The 16,382-nt window shown below is 45.7% G+C and overlaps 1 protein-coding gene across 1 annotated transcript in view; it reads left to right on the forward strand.

The window, feature by feature from the left end:
- Nucleotides 1-224: 224 nt before the first annotated feature.
- Nucleotides 225-16,382, forward strand: part of PCBD2 (pterin-4 alpha-carbinolamine dehydratase 2) — a 62,563-nt gene continuing 46,405 nt past the window's right edge. The window contains exons 1-2 of the mRNA XM_007461373.1: nucleotides 225-320; nucleotides 3,126-3,257. Of these exons, the coding sequence (XP_007461435.1) occupies nucleotides 237-320; nucleotides 3,126-3,257 (216 nt within the window). The 5' untranslated portion in view covers nucleotides 225-236. The remainder of the gene's footprint in view (nucleotides 321-3,125; nucleotides 3,258-16,382) is intronic.

The raw sequence follows: 16,382 nt of genomic DNA on the forward strand, positions 1-16,382 counted from the left end.
ATATGGGCCTGCGGAAGCCTGCCGGGGGCCTGCCGCGCGTCCGCCTAGATGCCAGCAGCGTCGCCGGCCATTGTAGCATCTGGGGACCTTCCGGGGCAGGTCCGCGTCTGGGCCTGCGCGGCGCGGGGCCGGGTTGTGCGGGAAGTCCTGGGCCGTGGCTGGGAGCTGCCCGCTCTGCCCCTGACTCCGGGCAGGGGCGGTCAGGCAGCGCGCCGGACAGCCCTCGGCCAGAGATTATGGCTGCGGCGCTGGGGGCGCGAGGGGCGACGCGGCGTTGGTTCGCGGCGCTGCGGGGCAGGAGCCAGAGCCTCGCGGCCATGGTGAGTGCCGAGGGCTCGCGGTGCGGGAGGAGGGCGAGGCCTCGCCGTGCCGGCCGAGGGGCGGAGGGACCGGCGTAGGCCCCGAAGTGGGCCGGGCCTTCGGGCTGGGACTTCGGGTAGGCACGTTTGGGCACCTGACACCTGCCCGACGCGCTGGTCTGAGACAAGGGTGGCCGCAGCACCTGACAGTTTTCCCTTGGCCTAGAATTCCGTCGTAGCCTACGAAATTGCCAACCGGAAAACAAACCAGGACGACTTTCGTTAAAAAAAAAAAAAAGTGAATACGAAAAGTAGTTGTGAAAATATTTCACGGTTAGGGACTCTTTATGTGATTAAGGTGGCGTTGGGTCCTCTAGATTGTGCGCTCGGTGAGAGCAGGCACCGTCTCCGTCTCGGCTCTGAACGGGGCACTGAATGTTGAATTAACTCATTTGCCTTGGTGTTAATTTTTTTGAGGAATTACCAATAAATTATTTTTTTGGTTGCACATTGATTCTTTCGTCTTCCGAGGGGCGTCCAGTCCGTTTCCCCGATTTAGAAGTTAACGTATTGGAGGGGTAAGTTAACTTGAGGGAAAGTTTTAACTTGCAGCACCACCTAGTGGGAAAATACTGCATTAAACTCACCATTTCATTTTCTTAGATTGCTTGCCAGAGCCCATTTGGCAGTTTGAAATTCTTTAATAGAAGAAATGTAAAATAACTCGATGACAGAGAAGATGAGCACTCTGTTTTGTGACCATTAAGGTGAGAACGCAAGATGAGTGCTTACTGTCACCTAGGCATGTCCCAAGGCATACCTGTGTCTAGGGTGCTTTTGATCAAGTAAAATTGTGGGGTTTGGGGAGGGATGAATAAACAGCCGCGATTGGAGTGGCTGCCACGTGCCAGACTCTCTGCTGGGTGCCTTCACACTTAAGATCTCTTTCAACCTTTAAAAAAAATCCAGGCAGGTGGATATTGTAACATCCCCACTGTAGAACGCTGCTACTCAGTGAGAGGCTAAGTGATTTATTCAGCACCCACAGCTGAAAGTAACAAAGCTAGGCTTCGAATCAAGGTTGCTTTCCAAATCCTATGCTTTCCCCTGTCGCTCCCCACACCTCCCACAGGAAGAAAAAAGAAAGTCCACCACAAAGGGTTCTGCAGAGGATATGTCCCCAAGGGGACCATTTGTGTTATGTAGGTGAAGTGACTCCATTTCACAGTCCTGAACACGGTCCCTATTCCTAGGCAGACATCTGTGGTGAGCACACATTGACCTCACTGGGGATGTGGATGGTGGAGAGGGCGGAGGAAAACAGCTCAGAGTGTGCTTCACAGACTCCGAGTGACTGCTGCATTGCCCACAACATGGTTAATAGTTTTCTTTGCAGCTACTCAGTGATTCCAAAATAGTTTGAGTTGAGTTAAAATATTTATTTAATAAAAATTTTAGCTTGTTTCCTGTAGCAGGTCTTTATGTGAAATTTTTCCGAGCTGTCATTTTAAAGCTAATCGATACATTGGTTCTTAATAGTAAATGGTTTTTGATAACAAACCTTTAAATGTTTTTATTTAATTAAGAGGTATTCTCACTTTCTCTTTTGTTAGTTGTAGGGAAGGGCCTAGCAAGGAAGAGAAACTAGAAAATTGACTCATTAGCATCCTTTTGTCCTCCTTGTATTGTCTTTAAGGTTACTTACTTTGCCTTCTTAATTAAATTGACGTCAATGATAAAGGGTTGTAGGATTTCTGAAGTGGGAATGAGTTGAAGTTTCATGGCAGAGGATACAGCTCAGCCCCCGGTTACCCTTTGATAAGGAGCCCTCACATTAGTTCAGTCTTTCTGGGTGCCAGTCCCTCCTTCATCTGAGACGATAGTAACCCTGCATATAGGGAAGACAGGAGGTACTGGTGGGCACTTATGCCAGAGCGAGAGCATAGCTCTTCTGACTTCTCCTCGAGTGTCCTTATCTTCTGTCTGACATGCTGCTTAGAGTTCTTCCAGTTAAAAAACAAATAGCATGGAAAGTGTGGGCCTGTTAACCAACAGAATTCCGGATTTGGGAATGTCATCACCAAGATGAGTAGGAACAAGGTGGACAGTTGCGCACAAGTGCTTCCGACTGGGCAGCGCTCTGGCCAGACAGTTGAGGGAGTTTGTCTTACCGGTGTTTCTGAGAAAACTCGTTCCGCTAAAGCAGGAGCTTTTTACCTGTAGTCCAGAGGGTCTGTGGACACCCAGAAGTTATTATACAAAATCCCCTGTAAATGTGCATTTGATTTTTCCTCTTTGAGGATTGGTTTTCATTACAATTGAAAGGGGATGGTGAACCCAGATAGTTGAGACTCATGTGAGTAAGGACTGAAGGCTACTAAGGTGCTGTGGGACCATCCAAAGAGCAGTAGACCAGGAGTTTAGAGCCCTGGGTTCCAATCCTGGTTCTGCCGATGGACTTGCAGGGTTTCCTTGGGTGGAGTGCTGGAGTGCTGGCCATTGGTGATGATCTTTGGTAAGATGGACAAATGGTTGATCTCAGCTGTGTCTGTAATAAACCAGAGAAACTGAATTGCAAAGTTTGAGGCATATGTAAGGGGTGATAAACCCACATACAATGGAGACAGCTTATTCTGTACAGAGCTAGCCTTGTTTTTGTCTGTTTTTTGAGAATTTTGTATTTTGAGAACAAAGTAATCAAAGATGGTTAGAAGTTGTTGCCCTTAAGACTTTTTCCCACCTCTCTACATAAGGTAAAGAGCAGTAAATTTATTTGAATTTAAACAAACCTCTACATTTCAGGTATTAAATGTGTTCTTTTCATAGTCAGCAGATGCTCACTGGTTGACAGCAGAGGAGAGGAACCAAGTTATACTTGACCTTAAAGCAGCAGGATGGTCGGAATTAAGTGAGAGAGATGCCATCTACAAAGAGTTCTCTTTCAAAAATTTTAATCAGGTAATTATTACATATTCCTGCTTGTGCCATGGTCTATTTTTGTCACCTTAGGCTGTAACTCTTTCTAATACTACTGGTTGTCTGGTGCCCTGTGGATCCAAGATCCAAATCCTTTCTTCCTTAAGAATTCAGTGATAGTTACTCCTTCCTTGTTGACAGTTGCTACCACCCAACTGGGTGAGTCTCAGCTCTAGGGGAAGAGGGTGATTTGTGTGATTTGGAAAATCAGATTCTGAAACCACTATTGCTCTGATTTGGTGTTGGTTAGGATATTTAATTTCCTTTCAAATTTTGAATAACGTTAACAGAGAGTGTGAGCTTTTTATACTGATCAGAAGGGGACATGAGTAAAAACAGTTGAGAAACATACACCTGCTTGACTGATTTCCCCTACTTTTCTTGGATGGTTGTCAAGTTTTCTTTCTCCTTATAGTTGCATTTCTGTCTCTAAATCATCTCCCAAGCTGCACCCTCTTCTCAGATTGGCTCATTTTCTCCAAGCCCAATAGCCAGCCCTTGAAGCTTTTCTTTCTTTCTTTTTTCTTTTTAATAAATTTATTTATTTATGGCTGCGTTGGGTCTTCGTTGCTGCGCGCGGGCTTTCTCTAGTTGTGGTGAGCGGGGGCTACTCTTCATTGCGGTGTGAGGGCTTCTCATTGCCGTGGCCTCTCTTGTTGCGGAGCACGGGCTCTAGGCTCATGGGCTTCAGTAGTTGTGGCTCACAGGCTCTAGAGCGCAGGCTCAGTAGTTGTGGCGCACGGGCTTAGTTACTCCGCGGCCTGTGGGATCTTTCCAGACCATGGCTCGAACCTGTGTCCCCTGCATTGGCAGGCAGATTCTTAACCACTGCGCCACCAGGGAAGTCCTGAAGCTTTTCTTAAAAGCTGGTCCTTGCCTTGGAGATTCAGCCTTAACAGGGGAACTGTTCCATTAGGGCCCCACCCTGTTTATAGAGTCATCTCCCATCAGTTCTACTCCATTGCATTTATATAAGGTCAGTGCTTTAGACTATTCCATGTTTGTTCAGTTAGTTTGATAATCCTCTGGACAGATTTATTGTTTTTATTTATATTCGGTGTCAGCATCTAAAAGGCAGAGATCCTGTTGGCTTAAATAACTGTCTATTGTACATAACACAGTTCTGGATACAAACAAGCATTTGATAAATGCAGACATTGATTACAGTGTTTGCTTGTTTCTGGAAGGGTGTCTGAGGACCAGATTTCCACCAAAGAAACCTTGACATGTTTTCCTAGTAAATGCCGTTGGCTCCACTGTGCCGCATGCCCTATTCTGGTCTCCATCCATCTGGCTGCCAGCCTTCTGCTGTGTCTCCAACTCCTGAGGAAACCTGGACCAAGCCGACTCCGTGTCCCTGCTGCCGCACATGCTCGATGGCTCTTGTCAGGGGCTTAGCACTCTGTGGCTGGTGGCAGGGAATCCCGTTGGTACAGTAAGCTTGTGCATAAGCTCTAGGTAGCATTTTCCAAGCTTATTAAAATTCTTACATGTGTACAGCCTGACTTCTTTAAGCCTGGGCTAATTTATTGGGCTTGAACATGTGGCTTAAAGTACTTGAGTAGTGTTGCCTCAGACTCTGCCCATGAGTCAGTCATCCAGCCCCACTCTAACCTTGTGCTCAGGGTACTTTCGGAAATGGTGGGGGGAAGGGAAGCTGTGCAGGGTGTCCTTGATTAATTGTAACATTATTCACCAGGACATTTAATTTTCTTGGCTTTCCCCCGCCCAACCCCCTTCACTCACCTTTTAGGAGAAGGAGGCAGACGACAAGAAAATCAGCTGATGTCAGGGAATGTATTCAGAGAACCGGCACTGATATTATATCCTGTGGTTGGTTTTCTAGCCAGGCTCCTATGAATACTGCATGTAATGGCCTGTAGTGGCAACTGATGTCATGACAAGTGTCAGTGCCCACCAGCCAAAGACCACCAGGAACATACCAATAGCTGAACAAGTTAGGCTTATTGCTTGTTGCGGTGAGGAAGAGTGCACACCATAGGGAACCGTGGGGCATCTCGGGAAAACGGTGTTGGAAAGACTTACTACTGGATTTGGGCTGGTGTTGGTGATTTTGGAGTCTTTAAGGATCAGAGCTTTGCTCTGGGTTGGATGCTGTCTGCAAATGGGCTCTTCTATGATTCACTATTTTAATAAATCTTACCTAGAGGGAGAATGGACTAAAGTGGGGCCAAAGCTGAAACTGGTAAAGAAGCAGCAGTCACTTATTAGCCAGGAGAGGCGGGTGCTTGGTGTTTTGTGATTTGGACAATGTTCTCGTTTTGTTTGTGTTGAGATATCATTGCAGAGTGATATCTGTGATACTCCACATTACATTATTGTCATGATTACAATAATCATTACAAGAGTGGTTTTATTTTTGTCCTAATCCTTCACGGTCACAGAGTGGCCTTGTCTGATGTTGCTGTTGCCGTTCAGCACCAAGGCCTAGGTTTGGGTTTGGCTCCTAGCAACTTGGAGGCCTAGGTGGTAGTCCAGGCCAGCTCCCAGGTGTCAGGGCTGCTTTTCCCTTTTTTGCAACTGACGTTTAGAGTGATGACCCTCTGGCATTGATGGATCCTCACTTATCTTTCATTTATTTTTCAATACAGAAAAGGTATTTTTTAAAATTATAAAGCAATGATATAAAACATTAAAATAGGATATGGTGTAAATAAAAATGTTCCCCTTGCAACTACTTTCATCTTTCTACCTGTTCTCTTCTAGTCGTTCTCCATATGTAGAGTTTATTCACAATGTGGCAATTGTACAGGCAGTTAAAATTTTTTAAAGTAGTTTAATTTTTATTGTAAAAGTAATATTCATGAACAGATATTTATTAAGCACTTCCTCTGTGCCAGGCACTATTCTAAGCTCATGTAGCTCCCTTTCTAGCAGAGAAGATAGACAATAAACAAATGAACAAATAATATAGTTTCACGTAGTGATTAAGTCATGAGGGAGAATAAAGTAGGATATTGGGATGGGGAGTGACGGAGGGGTGAGCACACTATTTAAGATGGAGGGGGCTGGAAAGGCCTCTCTGGGGAGGGGACATCTGAGACCTGAGTAATGTGAGGGAGCTGAGCATGTGAAGACCGGAGGAAGAGCATTTCTGGTGGAGAGACAGCGAGTACCAAATTCCTGGAGCAGGAGTGATCTTGGTGTGATTGAGGAAGAGCCAGGGGGCCAGTTTCTGGAGCAGACAGAAAGAAGAGGCTGAAGAGAGGGAGGGGCCAGAGCACTGGAGCCTTGTTGCCGTGCAGGGAGTTTGGATATTACTCTGTGAAGGAAAGCCCTTGGAGGATTTCAGGCAGAGAAGTGCCATTATTCAGTTTATGTTCTAAAAAGATCACCCTGGCTGTTCTGCTGTGAACAGATGGTAGGAGGGCAAGAGTGGCAGCAGGCAGAATGTATAAGTTGCCATGTGATAGGCTAGGCAAGAGATGGTGAGAGACTATGGGGGAAGCAGTGGTATGTGGAGAGAAACGCAGGATCTCTCATTTATTTTAAAGATAGAACAGTCCAGACTTGCTGTTAGATTGGATGTGGGGGAAGGAGAGGGTCAAGGATGATCCCAAGGTTTTGGTTCAAGCTGTAGGGTAAAGGGTGGTGCCACTGGCACCATTTACTTGGCTGGGGAAAGTGGAGTGGAGAGCAGGGTAGGGAATTAAGAATTCCATTTTGGACATGTCAGGTTTGAGATACTTACTAGTCACCCAAGTGGCAATATTGGATCAGCAGTTGGTGATATGAGGTCAGAGTTCAGGCTGGGGATAACAGTTTGAGAGCTGTCATGTCAGAGGGGATAATTGTCCTGGATCGGCAAAAGAGGGCAGGTGGAGGCGCAGGCATGGTACCTCCATTGTGGCAGGAAAGAAGGCTGAGTGTATGTGTCCAGATGCAGGTAGGTTGCCACGTTGGCCTTGGGAAGAAGAGGTAGTTTTCTCTTCTGATTTGCTTCCATTTTTTTAGTGAATCATCAGTTGAGAATGAGTCGGGGTGGGAGGGAGGAGTGTTGGAGATCTGGAAAAATAGGAAAAGGCATGAAATAGTCCTCTTAGAGACTAAGACAGTGAAGGAACTGTGAAATGGGATCGGTTGCTGGGCAGTTCTCAGTGTCACTGGAGATTTATGGGCAAACATTTAAGGTGAAGATCTTGTGTTTTGTCCAGCCGTGTTCAGCTGCCTGGGCACAGGCTTGGAGTAGGCACAGGGTTGGGCTTAACAAGGGCTGAACTTTTTTTTTTTTTTAATTTATTTTATTGAAGTATAGTTGATTTGCAGTGTTGTGTTCATTTCTGCTGTGTGGTGATTCAGCTATATACACGCGTGCATGCGCACACACACACACACATTCTTTTTCATATTCTTTTCTATTATGGTTTATCACAGGATATCCCTGTGCTGTACAGTAGGACCTTGTTGTTTACCCACTCTCTGTGTAATAGTTTGCGTCTACTGAACACAAACTCCCAGTCTATCCCTCCCCCACCCCCTTCTTCCTTGGCAACCACAAGTCTGTCCTCTATGTCTGTGAGTCTTTTTCTGTTTCGTGGATAGGTTCATTTATGTTGTATTTTAGATTCCACATATAAGTGATAGCATATGCTATTTGTCTTTCTCATCCTGACTTACTTCACTTAGTATAATAATCTCTAGGTCCATCCATGTTGTTGCAAATGGCATTATTTCATTCTTTCTTATGGCTGAGTAATATTCCATTGTATATATGTACCACATCTTCTTTATCCATTCATCTGTCAGTGGACATTTACGTTGTTTCCATGTCTTGGCTATTGTAAATAGTGCTGCAGTGAACATCGGGGGATGCATGTATCTTTTTGAATGATAGTTTTGTCCTGATACATGCTCAGGAGTGGGATTGCTGGATCATATGGCAACTCTATTTTTAGTTTTTTTGAGGAACCTCCAAACCGTTTTCCATAGTGGCTGCACCAGTTTACATTCCCACTAACAGTGTAGGAAGGTTTCGTTTTCTCCACACCCTCTCCAGCATTTGTTATTTGTAGGCTTTTTCATGGTGGCCATTCTTAACTGGTGTGAGGTGGTACCTCATTGTAGTTTTGATTCGCATTTCTCTAATAATTAGTGATGTTGAGCATCTTTTCATGTGCCTGTTGGCCATCTGTATGTCTTCTTTGGAGAAAGGTCTATTTAGGTCTTCAGCCCAGGTTTTGAATGGGTTATTTGTTTTTTTTGTTATTGAGTTGTATGAGCTGTTAACAAGGGCTGAACTTTTGCCAGTTGAGTGCAGTGGAGGAACAGGGAGCAAGGAAACTAAGGATGTGTGCAAGGGAGGGTCAAAACATTGGACTTGGGGCTTCCCTGGTGGCACAGTGGTTGGGAGTCTGCCTGCCGATGCGGGGGACGCGGGTTCGTGTCCCGGTCTGGGAGGATCCCACATGCCGTGGAGTGGCTGGGCCCGTGAGCCATGGCCGCTGGGCCTGCGCGTCCGGAGCCTGTGCTCCACGGCGGGGGAGGCCACAGCAGTGAGAGGCCTGCGTACCGCAAAAAAAAAAAAAAAACATTGGACTTTGGAGTCTAAGCTGGTGAGGAGGGAAGTGCAGTTGTGATGTGGGAGATGGAAAGTGAAGAGGTCGGAGTGTCAAGTAATATAACCTTTTTGGAGAGCAATTGGATGATGTCTATCAACTTTTAAAATACCCATTGTCCAACAATACCCATCGTACGAATCTAGAAATTTATCTTCCAGGTACAGTCCCCCGTGTATGCCAGATGGGTATGAGAGGATGTCCACTGTAGCCTGTGGACCTGTAACTTTTTATTGTGAGCAGGCATTTCCACATGTGTGTGTATGCCTTGCTAAGACCATGTTGCCCTCACTGCAGCCCTGCCCTTAGCAGGAGTTAGGGGAGGCCCACTGTGCTGCATGTGACAGCACCTCTCCTGGCCTCAGCTTTACACGCTGGAGGGAGCCATGGTCAGAGCTGATGACCCCCATCTCCCCTAAGAGACTTCACACTGGGTATTAGCATGTATTTTTTTTTAGTCTTTGCTGAATATATAGGTAAAAAATGTTTTGTTTTTTTGCTCAATAGGGTATGAACATTTTCCAGTCCTTTTTTTTTTTTTTTTTTTTTTTTTTTTTTTTTGGGGCCTCCTTAAAATTGATACCTGCCATGAGTGCCTCACTTGCCTCACCCTAGGCCTGGGAGAGAAACTTAGGGTACAGGAGACACATGAGGACACATCCTAAGCAGCCCCAGGAAAAGACTAGGAGCCCCTTGGGACTTCCCTGGTAGTTCAGTGGTTAAGACTCCGCGCTTCCACTGCAGGGGGTGCGGGTCCGATCCCGGACGGGGGAATGAAGATAGTGCAGCACAGGCTCCGGACGTGCAGGCTCAGTGGCCATGGCTCACGGGCCCAGCCGCTCCGCAGCATGTGGGATCTTCCCGGACCGGGGCACGAACCCGTGTCCCCTGCATCGGCAGGCGGACTCTCAACCACTGCGCCACCAGGGAAGCCCTCCAGTTCTCTACATAGTCTTGTCTTTTTACTTACAATAAATCTTCAGGAGTAAGATTACACTTGTTGGGTGTTACTTTTTTTTTTTTTTGGCCGTGCCTCGCAGTGTGTGGGATGTTAGTTCCCGACCAGGGATGGAACCCGTGCCCCCTGCAGTGGAAGCACGGAATCTCAACCACTGGGCCACCAGGGAAGTCCCGGGTGTTACAGTTTTTAAGTGGTTTGCTTATGTAGCGTGTGTGAAATGGTATTATAAGTTTGCTTTAGAATCCAGTTCTTTTATTACTATAGAAATTGAACCATACATTTTAGAAACCTTTTCATTGACCCTGGATGGAAAAGCTGCTTCTCAAAGCTTTGGGTTATTCTAGGTTTTACCATAAGAAGTAGCTAGTAAAATATATTTGGACTTTTTTCCTCTTAGAGGTTTTATTCCAAGATACGGTTAGTTCCAAAGAGTCCACATGCATTTGATAGCTCAGATCGGCGCAAATACTTAGCGAATATAAATGTGAAAATTCCCGAGGGATCCTAATGGCGTAGGTGGATGAAGTGGCCGTGGGTTTTGGTTGCTGTTAGCCCACTGTCTTTCCTCAGTGGTGGTGCAAAGGTAATGGTGAGACTCTATGGGTATTCCGAGCATGGCAGTGCCAGGGCTGAGGCAGGAAGTTTCGACACTTGGAGTACTTGGACTTAGGGTGGGGTTGGCATTTGTAAAGGAGTTCTGCTTTTTTTTCTGTTCATGTAGACATAAGGAGGGAGAGGTCTCTGAGTGACGTGTAAACGTATTCTTAGGTGTTTGGCAACTGCAGGGTGATAGTGTTGAAAGAACAAAATGTCAGTTAGAAATGTGGGTGTGAGCCTTCCATAACGATACATTTTGTTAGGCATTGTCATGTAGGGACAAGTGGGAAGCTTACAAAATCAGAGGAAATGGGTTTCCATGGTGGCACAGTGGTTAAGAATCCGCCTGCCAATGCAGGGGACACGGGTTCGAGCCCTGGTCTGGGAAGATCCCACATGCCGCAGGGCAACTAAGCCCGTGCGCCACAACTACTGAGCCTGTGCTCTAGAGCCCACGAGCCACAACTACTGAAGCCCGTGAGCCACAACTACTGAGCCTGTGCTCTAGAGCCCACGAGCCACAACTACTGAAGCCCGTGAGCCACAACTACTGAGCCTGTGCTCTAGAGCCCACGAGCCACAACTACTGAAGCCCATGCTCCTAGAGCCCGTGCTCTGCAACAAGAGAAGCCACCGCAATGAGAACTCCGCTCACTGCAATAGAGTAGCCCCTGCTCGCCGCAACTAGAGAAAGCCCATGCGGCAACGAAGACCCAACGCAGCCAAAAATTAAAAAAAAAAAAAAAAAAATCAGAGGAAACTTTATGCTTTGGAAGCAGGTTTAGAAGATGAGGCTTTGAACCCAGGCAACAGCTACTCCAGATGCCAGCAGGTGGAGCCCTCCAGGGCAGGAGCCCAGGTGGGCCAGGTGGCATCACAGGTCCCCTGGGAAGGCTGTCCCCAGTCTCTCCTTCTTGGATACTGGACCACCCCTGTTCAGCGCAGAAACAAACTTAGTATCAGGAGTAGGTAAGAGTGGGGGTGGGTCAGCTGACCTAGTTTGGTACCTTTTGGGTGAATGAAGAGTTCTGGCTGAGGAGGTAAGGATTTTCCACTTGGTAATGGAGAGCAGGTTTGATTCATGAGAGAGGGACTGAGCTTTGTGAAAAAGAACTGTAATTCTCTGCATTCCAGGAGGAGCTCCTGTACCTTATCTGTGCTTTATTAGGTGGGCCTGCCTGCAGGGTATTCGATTTTGTTAGATGGAATCTTATGAACTAGCTGATATTCAGCCAGATTTGACCTACAAAAATGGCTCTTTTACATGGTTCAGTCTAATAGCTTGTCCAAGTTGAGTATCTCTCACAGGGCAGGGTCCAAGCTCTATTTGTGCTTTGTTTTGTTCATCACATTTTGGTTAATGTAACTGCTGCTGTTAAAAGATTTCTGGCACTGGAGTAGGGAGGGGGCTTCTGAATGGCCTCGGCGGTGGTGGCGATGGTGGAGGAGTGGGGTTCTGTGTGTCTAGCAGCAGTAACACCCACCATAGGTGAGTTTGGGGTTTGTAAAATGGTTTCTATTCCTGTCCTGGAGCTCCTGCTGTAGAGCAGTTGAAAGTTACTGTTGCTGACTTACTCTGTAAAGATGTTTTATTGAGGAATTTGATAATAGGCTTATGGTTAACATTCTGAAGCACTTAGTGAAGTCAAAGGCTTGTTGATACCAGAAGACAGACAACTGTTAATGAAAATCTTAACGATCCTGGCACGACATGGGTGGAGGTCTCAGGCACTCTCCTTGTGAACGAATTAGTTCAGTTTTTATTGTTCATTAAGTTATGAGTCAGTAATTCAGTAAAATATCAATGTCACATCTGAGTACTCTTGAAAGTGGATGTTCACTGCCTGGTGAGGGTAAAGAAACACTCTCAGTGAGGATATTCTTAAGGCTTCGGTATCATATAGGTTAGGAAGTGTCATTTTGCTTTTAAAGTTTAGGCTATTATCTGTGTGTCTGGGAGCCAGGGAAAGTGAAAACTTGTCTGATGATCACACCAGTTGTTTGCTCTTAACATCTGCCCACTGATGGGCTTTTTTAGCCAACTAGAAACCTGAGAAAGTGTTCATAGTTGTCACTGGAGTAGAGAGTAGAGACGCTACCTTTTAGTAAACTTTACCTAAAATTTGGGAAGCTAGTAAGAATATCTGCGTGGTGTTTTCATGTTGGTTTTCACTTTGAAGTTATTCCTGGAGCCCCGGGGAGTCCCTGGCAGGACACACTGACGTTGTCAGGTGGTGGCTGGGACGTTGGTTTGGTGTCCACCAGGGTAGGGATATTAGAGCCTAAAATGTTATCATTTGGAGTCTTGCTCCTGCTGTTTATGTCATAGAAGAGGTTTAGAGCTGATGTGTATTTGTAAAAACACATGTGATAGATAGACGAAGGGAAATGTAAAACAGGTGTAAAAAATGCAAATATGACACCACACTGCAATGTGAAAATGTTGTGGTCATTACACCGTCCTTTAATAAAAATGGACTTTTAACGGCATCCTTTTTTCTTAGTAGTATAGTAAACCTTCTGTTTACACAGCTTCGCCTCAGTATTTTGTAAAAGTCAAACAGCCAGGAAATATAATTTCCTCAAAAGTCTTTGTCTTGCCCTTTTACAGATGGCGTAAAATCAGGTGTGTAAAAAATAAAAAGCAGTTTGAGCTGACGTGAAAGGTATTTCAGATTTATGCTTTGCAGATGATATTGGTATGATTAATGCATGCATTACTTTTTTTTATTGCTTTTCACAGATAATGTACATGATGCATGGAAAATGTTGTGGGTTTAAATCTTTGCCAGGTTTAGACTGTGACTATCAACAGATGTTATCATATAAGTACTATAATTATTATAAAATAAAAAATTTGTCATGAAATGCATTGACATAAATTTCATTTATGTAAATTGCTTTCATTAGTATAAAACCTTAGTGTAGCTGTTAGGGTTTGTGAAGCACTTTAGATGAGATTAACTTGGTATAATGTGGTCACAAATGGGCTGCTTTAAATTTAACTGACAAGAAAATAACACTCAAAAGTTAGGAAATTACTGAGGCATTTGTTTTCAGCCTGTGTTGCTGGTACCGCTTAAATAGGCTGAATATGAATTAATAACAATGGACTGCTGGCTCGATAATTACGGAAAATAATTTAAAGGAGACCTTAAGTAATCACTTAAAAGCATTTTGGTCTTGTTTTCTGTTCTGTTTCTGTTTTTCTTTGGTATGCCACTCCATTGTTTCAGTACAGCCATTATCAATAGTGTTTAGGTTTGCACAGCAAGAGTTTTGTCAATAGAATTTTGGTGCATTAGGGCCATGACATAGAAACTTGCATTCAGCTGTTTTGAAATACGGACCTTGGGTGCCTGATGAAGAGGCTTTATCAACTCTTTATCAGCTCTTCCTAGCAGTAACTACAACGCCGCACTCACGTTTCTGTGGCCAGGTGGTGACCAATGGCTTTCTCACCTCAGGAGGCACGTGGCCTACCAGAGCTCACCCTGGCTCTGAGCTCTCTGTGTGTTGCTCTTTTCTCTACATCCTTTTTTTTTTTTTTTATAAATTTATTTATTTTATTTATTATTTTTGGCTGCACTGGGTCTTAGTTGCTGCGCACGGGCTTGCCATTCTTCATTACGGTGTGCGGGCTTCTCATTGCGGTGGCTTCTCTTGTTGCAGAGCACAGGCTCTAGGCACGCGGGCTTCAGTAGTTGTGGCTCGTGGGCTCTAGAGCGCAGGCTCAGTAGTTGTGGCGCACAGGTTTAGTTGCTCCATGGCATGTGGGATCTTCCTGGACCAGGGCTCGAACCCGTGTCCCCTCCATTGGCAGGCGGATTCTTAACCACTGCACCACCAGGGAAGCCCCTACATCCTTTTAAACAAAACAAAGCAATGCATCCTCTTCCCCGTTTTGCAGATAATTTACCATCATATTGCCCTTCTGATCCAGGCTGGGATGGGCCATTCTAACTAATTCACTGAAATTAGTCCTCTGAATTTTACAGAAGGGCACTGAACCAGACTGTGATCATGGACTTGCTGTGGTCACATGCGGTCATGTCACAGTAGGCGCCAGACTCATCTCTGGTTCCCACAGCAACATTTTTAGATCCTACTGTGATATAGAAAGGTGTTTTGTGTTTATTTTTTGATTTCTTCTGGGAGATATCTTGCTTTCCAAGGACTGCTTGTTGGATTACTTTTCTGCCTTAGATGGGTTTGACAATACTTCCCTGAGAAAGGGGCTGTTCACCAGCTAGGACAAACAAAGCTGTGCTAGTGTGGGAGCAACCCAGGTATCACTGTTGAGCGATCAGACATCATTTAATTATATCGTTAAAATCAGTCTTATCAAAACAGCAAACGCCACTAATGAATCAGTTTGCTCCTGTGCTCTCAGCCAGTAAGGAAGGATTGTGGCCTTCTACCATATCATTCATCAAACTGACTTCAAATGCCCTGTCCATGCCACTGCAACACTGGCCATGGACATGCACCAGGTGCCTGGAGCAGACCCAGTTGGGGCTGGACTGGGAGCCACATGGTCTCCCCACTGAGAGCCAGAGGGCCTGGCTCTGTCAGGATCAGAGAGCGTAGCGAGGTCCTTGAGCCGGCAACCACTGAGCGGCTGGCACTGCTCTGGGCCCAAGGCGTGGAAGGAGGAAGATGCAAAAGAAGCAATTGATTCTGTTCCCGCCCAGAAGAATTCCCAGTTTTGTTGGGGAGGTGGAACATCTGCCTTGTATAAGATATTGATAGTTGATTTTTAAAAATATTTATTTATTTATTTATTTATTTATTTATTTCGGTTGTGCTGGGTCTTAGTGGCGGCATGCGGGATCTTTACTTGTGGCACGTGGACTTCTTAGTTGCGGCATGCATGCGGGATCTAGTTCCCTGACCAGGGATCAAACCTGGGCCCCCTGAATTGGGAGCACGGAGTCTTACCCACTGGACCACCAGGGAAGTCCTGATAGTTGATTTTTAAAATTGTCATGCTAACTGGGCACTAGAATCTGAACTACTAAGAAGCTGAAAGGTGTAATCCAGGAAGTCTGCCTGGAGAGGGGGAGTGATAAGTCTGATAGGTTTTTTTGAAGGAAGGAGCTACGGGGGAGGGGTCGGCAGGTGGCACAGGTCAGGGACAGGGAGAAAGAGGGCACATCTTATTTGTAATGTGTGGGGCAAGTGAGGGCCCTAAGATTGGTTCAGTGAGCTGGGCTGAAGATTGGCGTGGAGGGTCCTTGTGCTGCTCTCTCCCTCGTTCAGTGTTGCCTCAGGTTTAAGGTATCTGAAAGCAAACTCTTATTGTCTTTCTGTCTTTCCTACAAGAAAGTTTCCTAAAAGAAACTTGGTTTGTCTCAGGACCACCATTCTCTCAAGCACCCAGACATGAAACTGAAGAATTATCTTGGTGATCAGTCACCAGGAACTGGTCAGTGACTGTGCTTGGTCTGGGTGCACCTCTGCTCCCCCTAGCACTCCGGTAGGAGCTTCCTCATGGCTTTTTACCTCTAGGCCCTCTCTGCCTTCATTGGCCTGCATGCTGTTTTATTGTGACCAAGTTGGTATCTGCTCAGAAAATCCCAGTTCCTTTCTGTTACATCTTACAAGACATCATCTTCGCAGAGTTTTCAAAGCTGCCCACAGTCTCTAACCTTACCTCGCATTACTTCTCTGTAAGAGGCCTCTTTAGTCTGTTAGAGATTAGAACTGTAAGGTACCTGAGAGGTCACCTAGTCATCCCTTTCACTGACGAAGTGGGGAAGCCAAGGACAGGGGGGCAAAAAACATTAGTGGCCATACTGGAACTGGAGCTAACACTTACAGTATAGTAGGGGAGGGAGAGCATGAACAAAATAACGCATGTGTAATTGCCAGTCATGGTAAGTGCCAATGAAGCAGCATCCTGATAGCTAGTGCTTGATGAACACTGCAGCTTTGGGCCAGGCACTATGTTGTAAGGACTTTACATGTATT

The sequence above is a fragment of the Lipotes vexillifer genome, unplaced genomic scaffold (genome assembly GCF_000442215.2).
Source record: "Lipotes vexillifer unplaced genomic scaffold, Lipotes_vexillifer_v1.1 scaffold217, whole genome shotgun sequence".
NCBI classification, from domain to species: domain Eukaryota; kingdom Metazoa; phylum Chordata; class Mammalia; order Artiodactyla; family Lipotidae; genus Lipotes; species Lipotes vexillifer.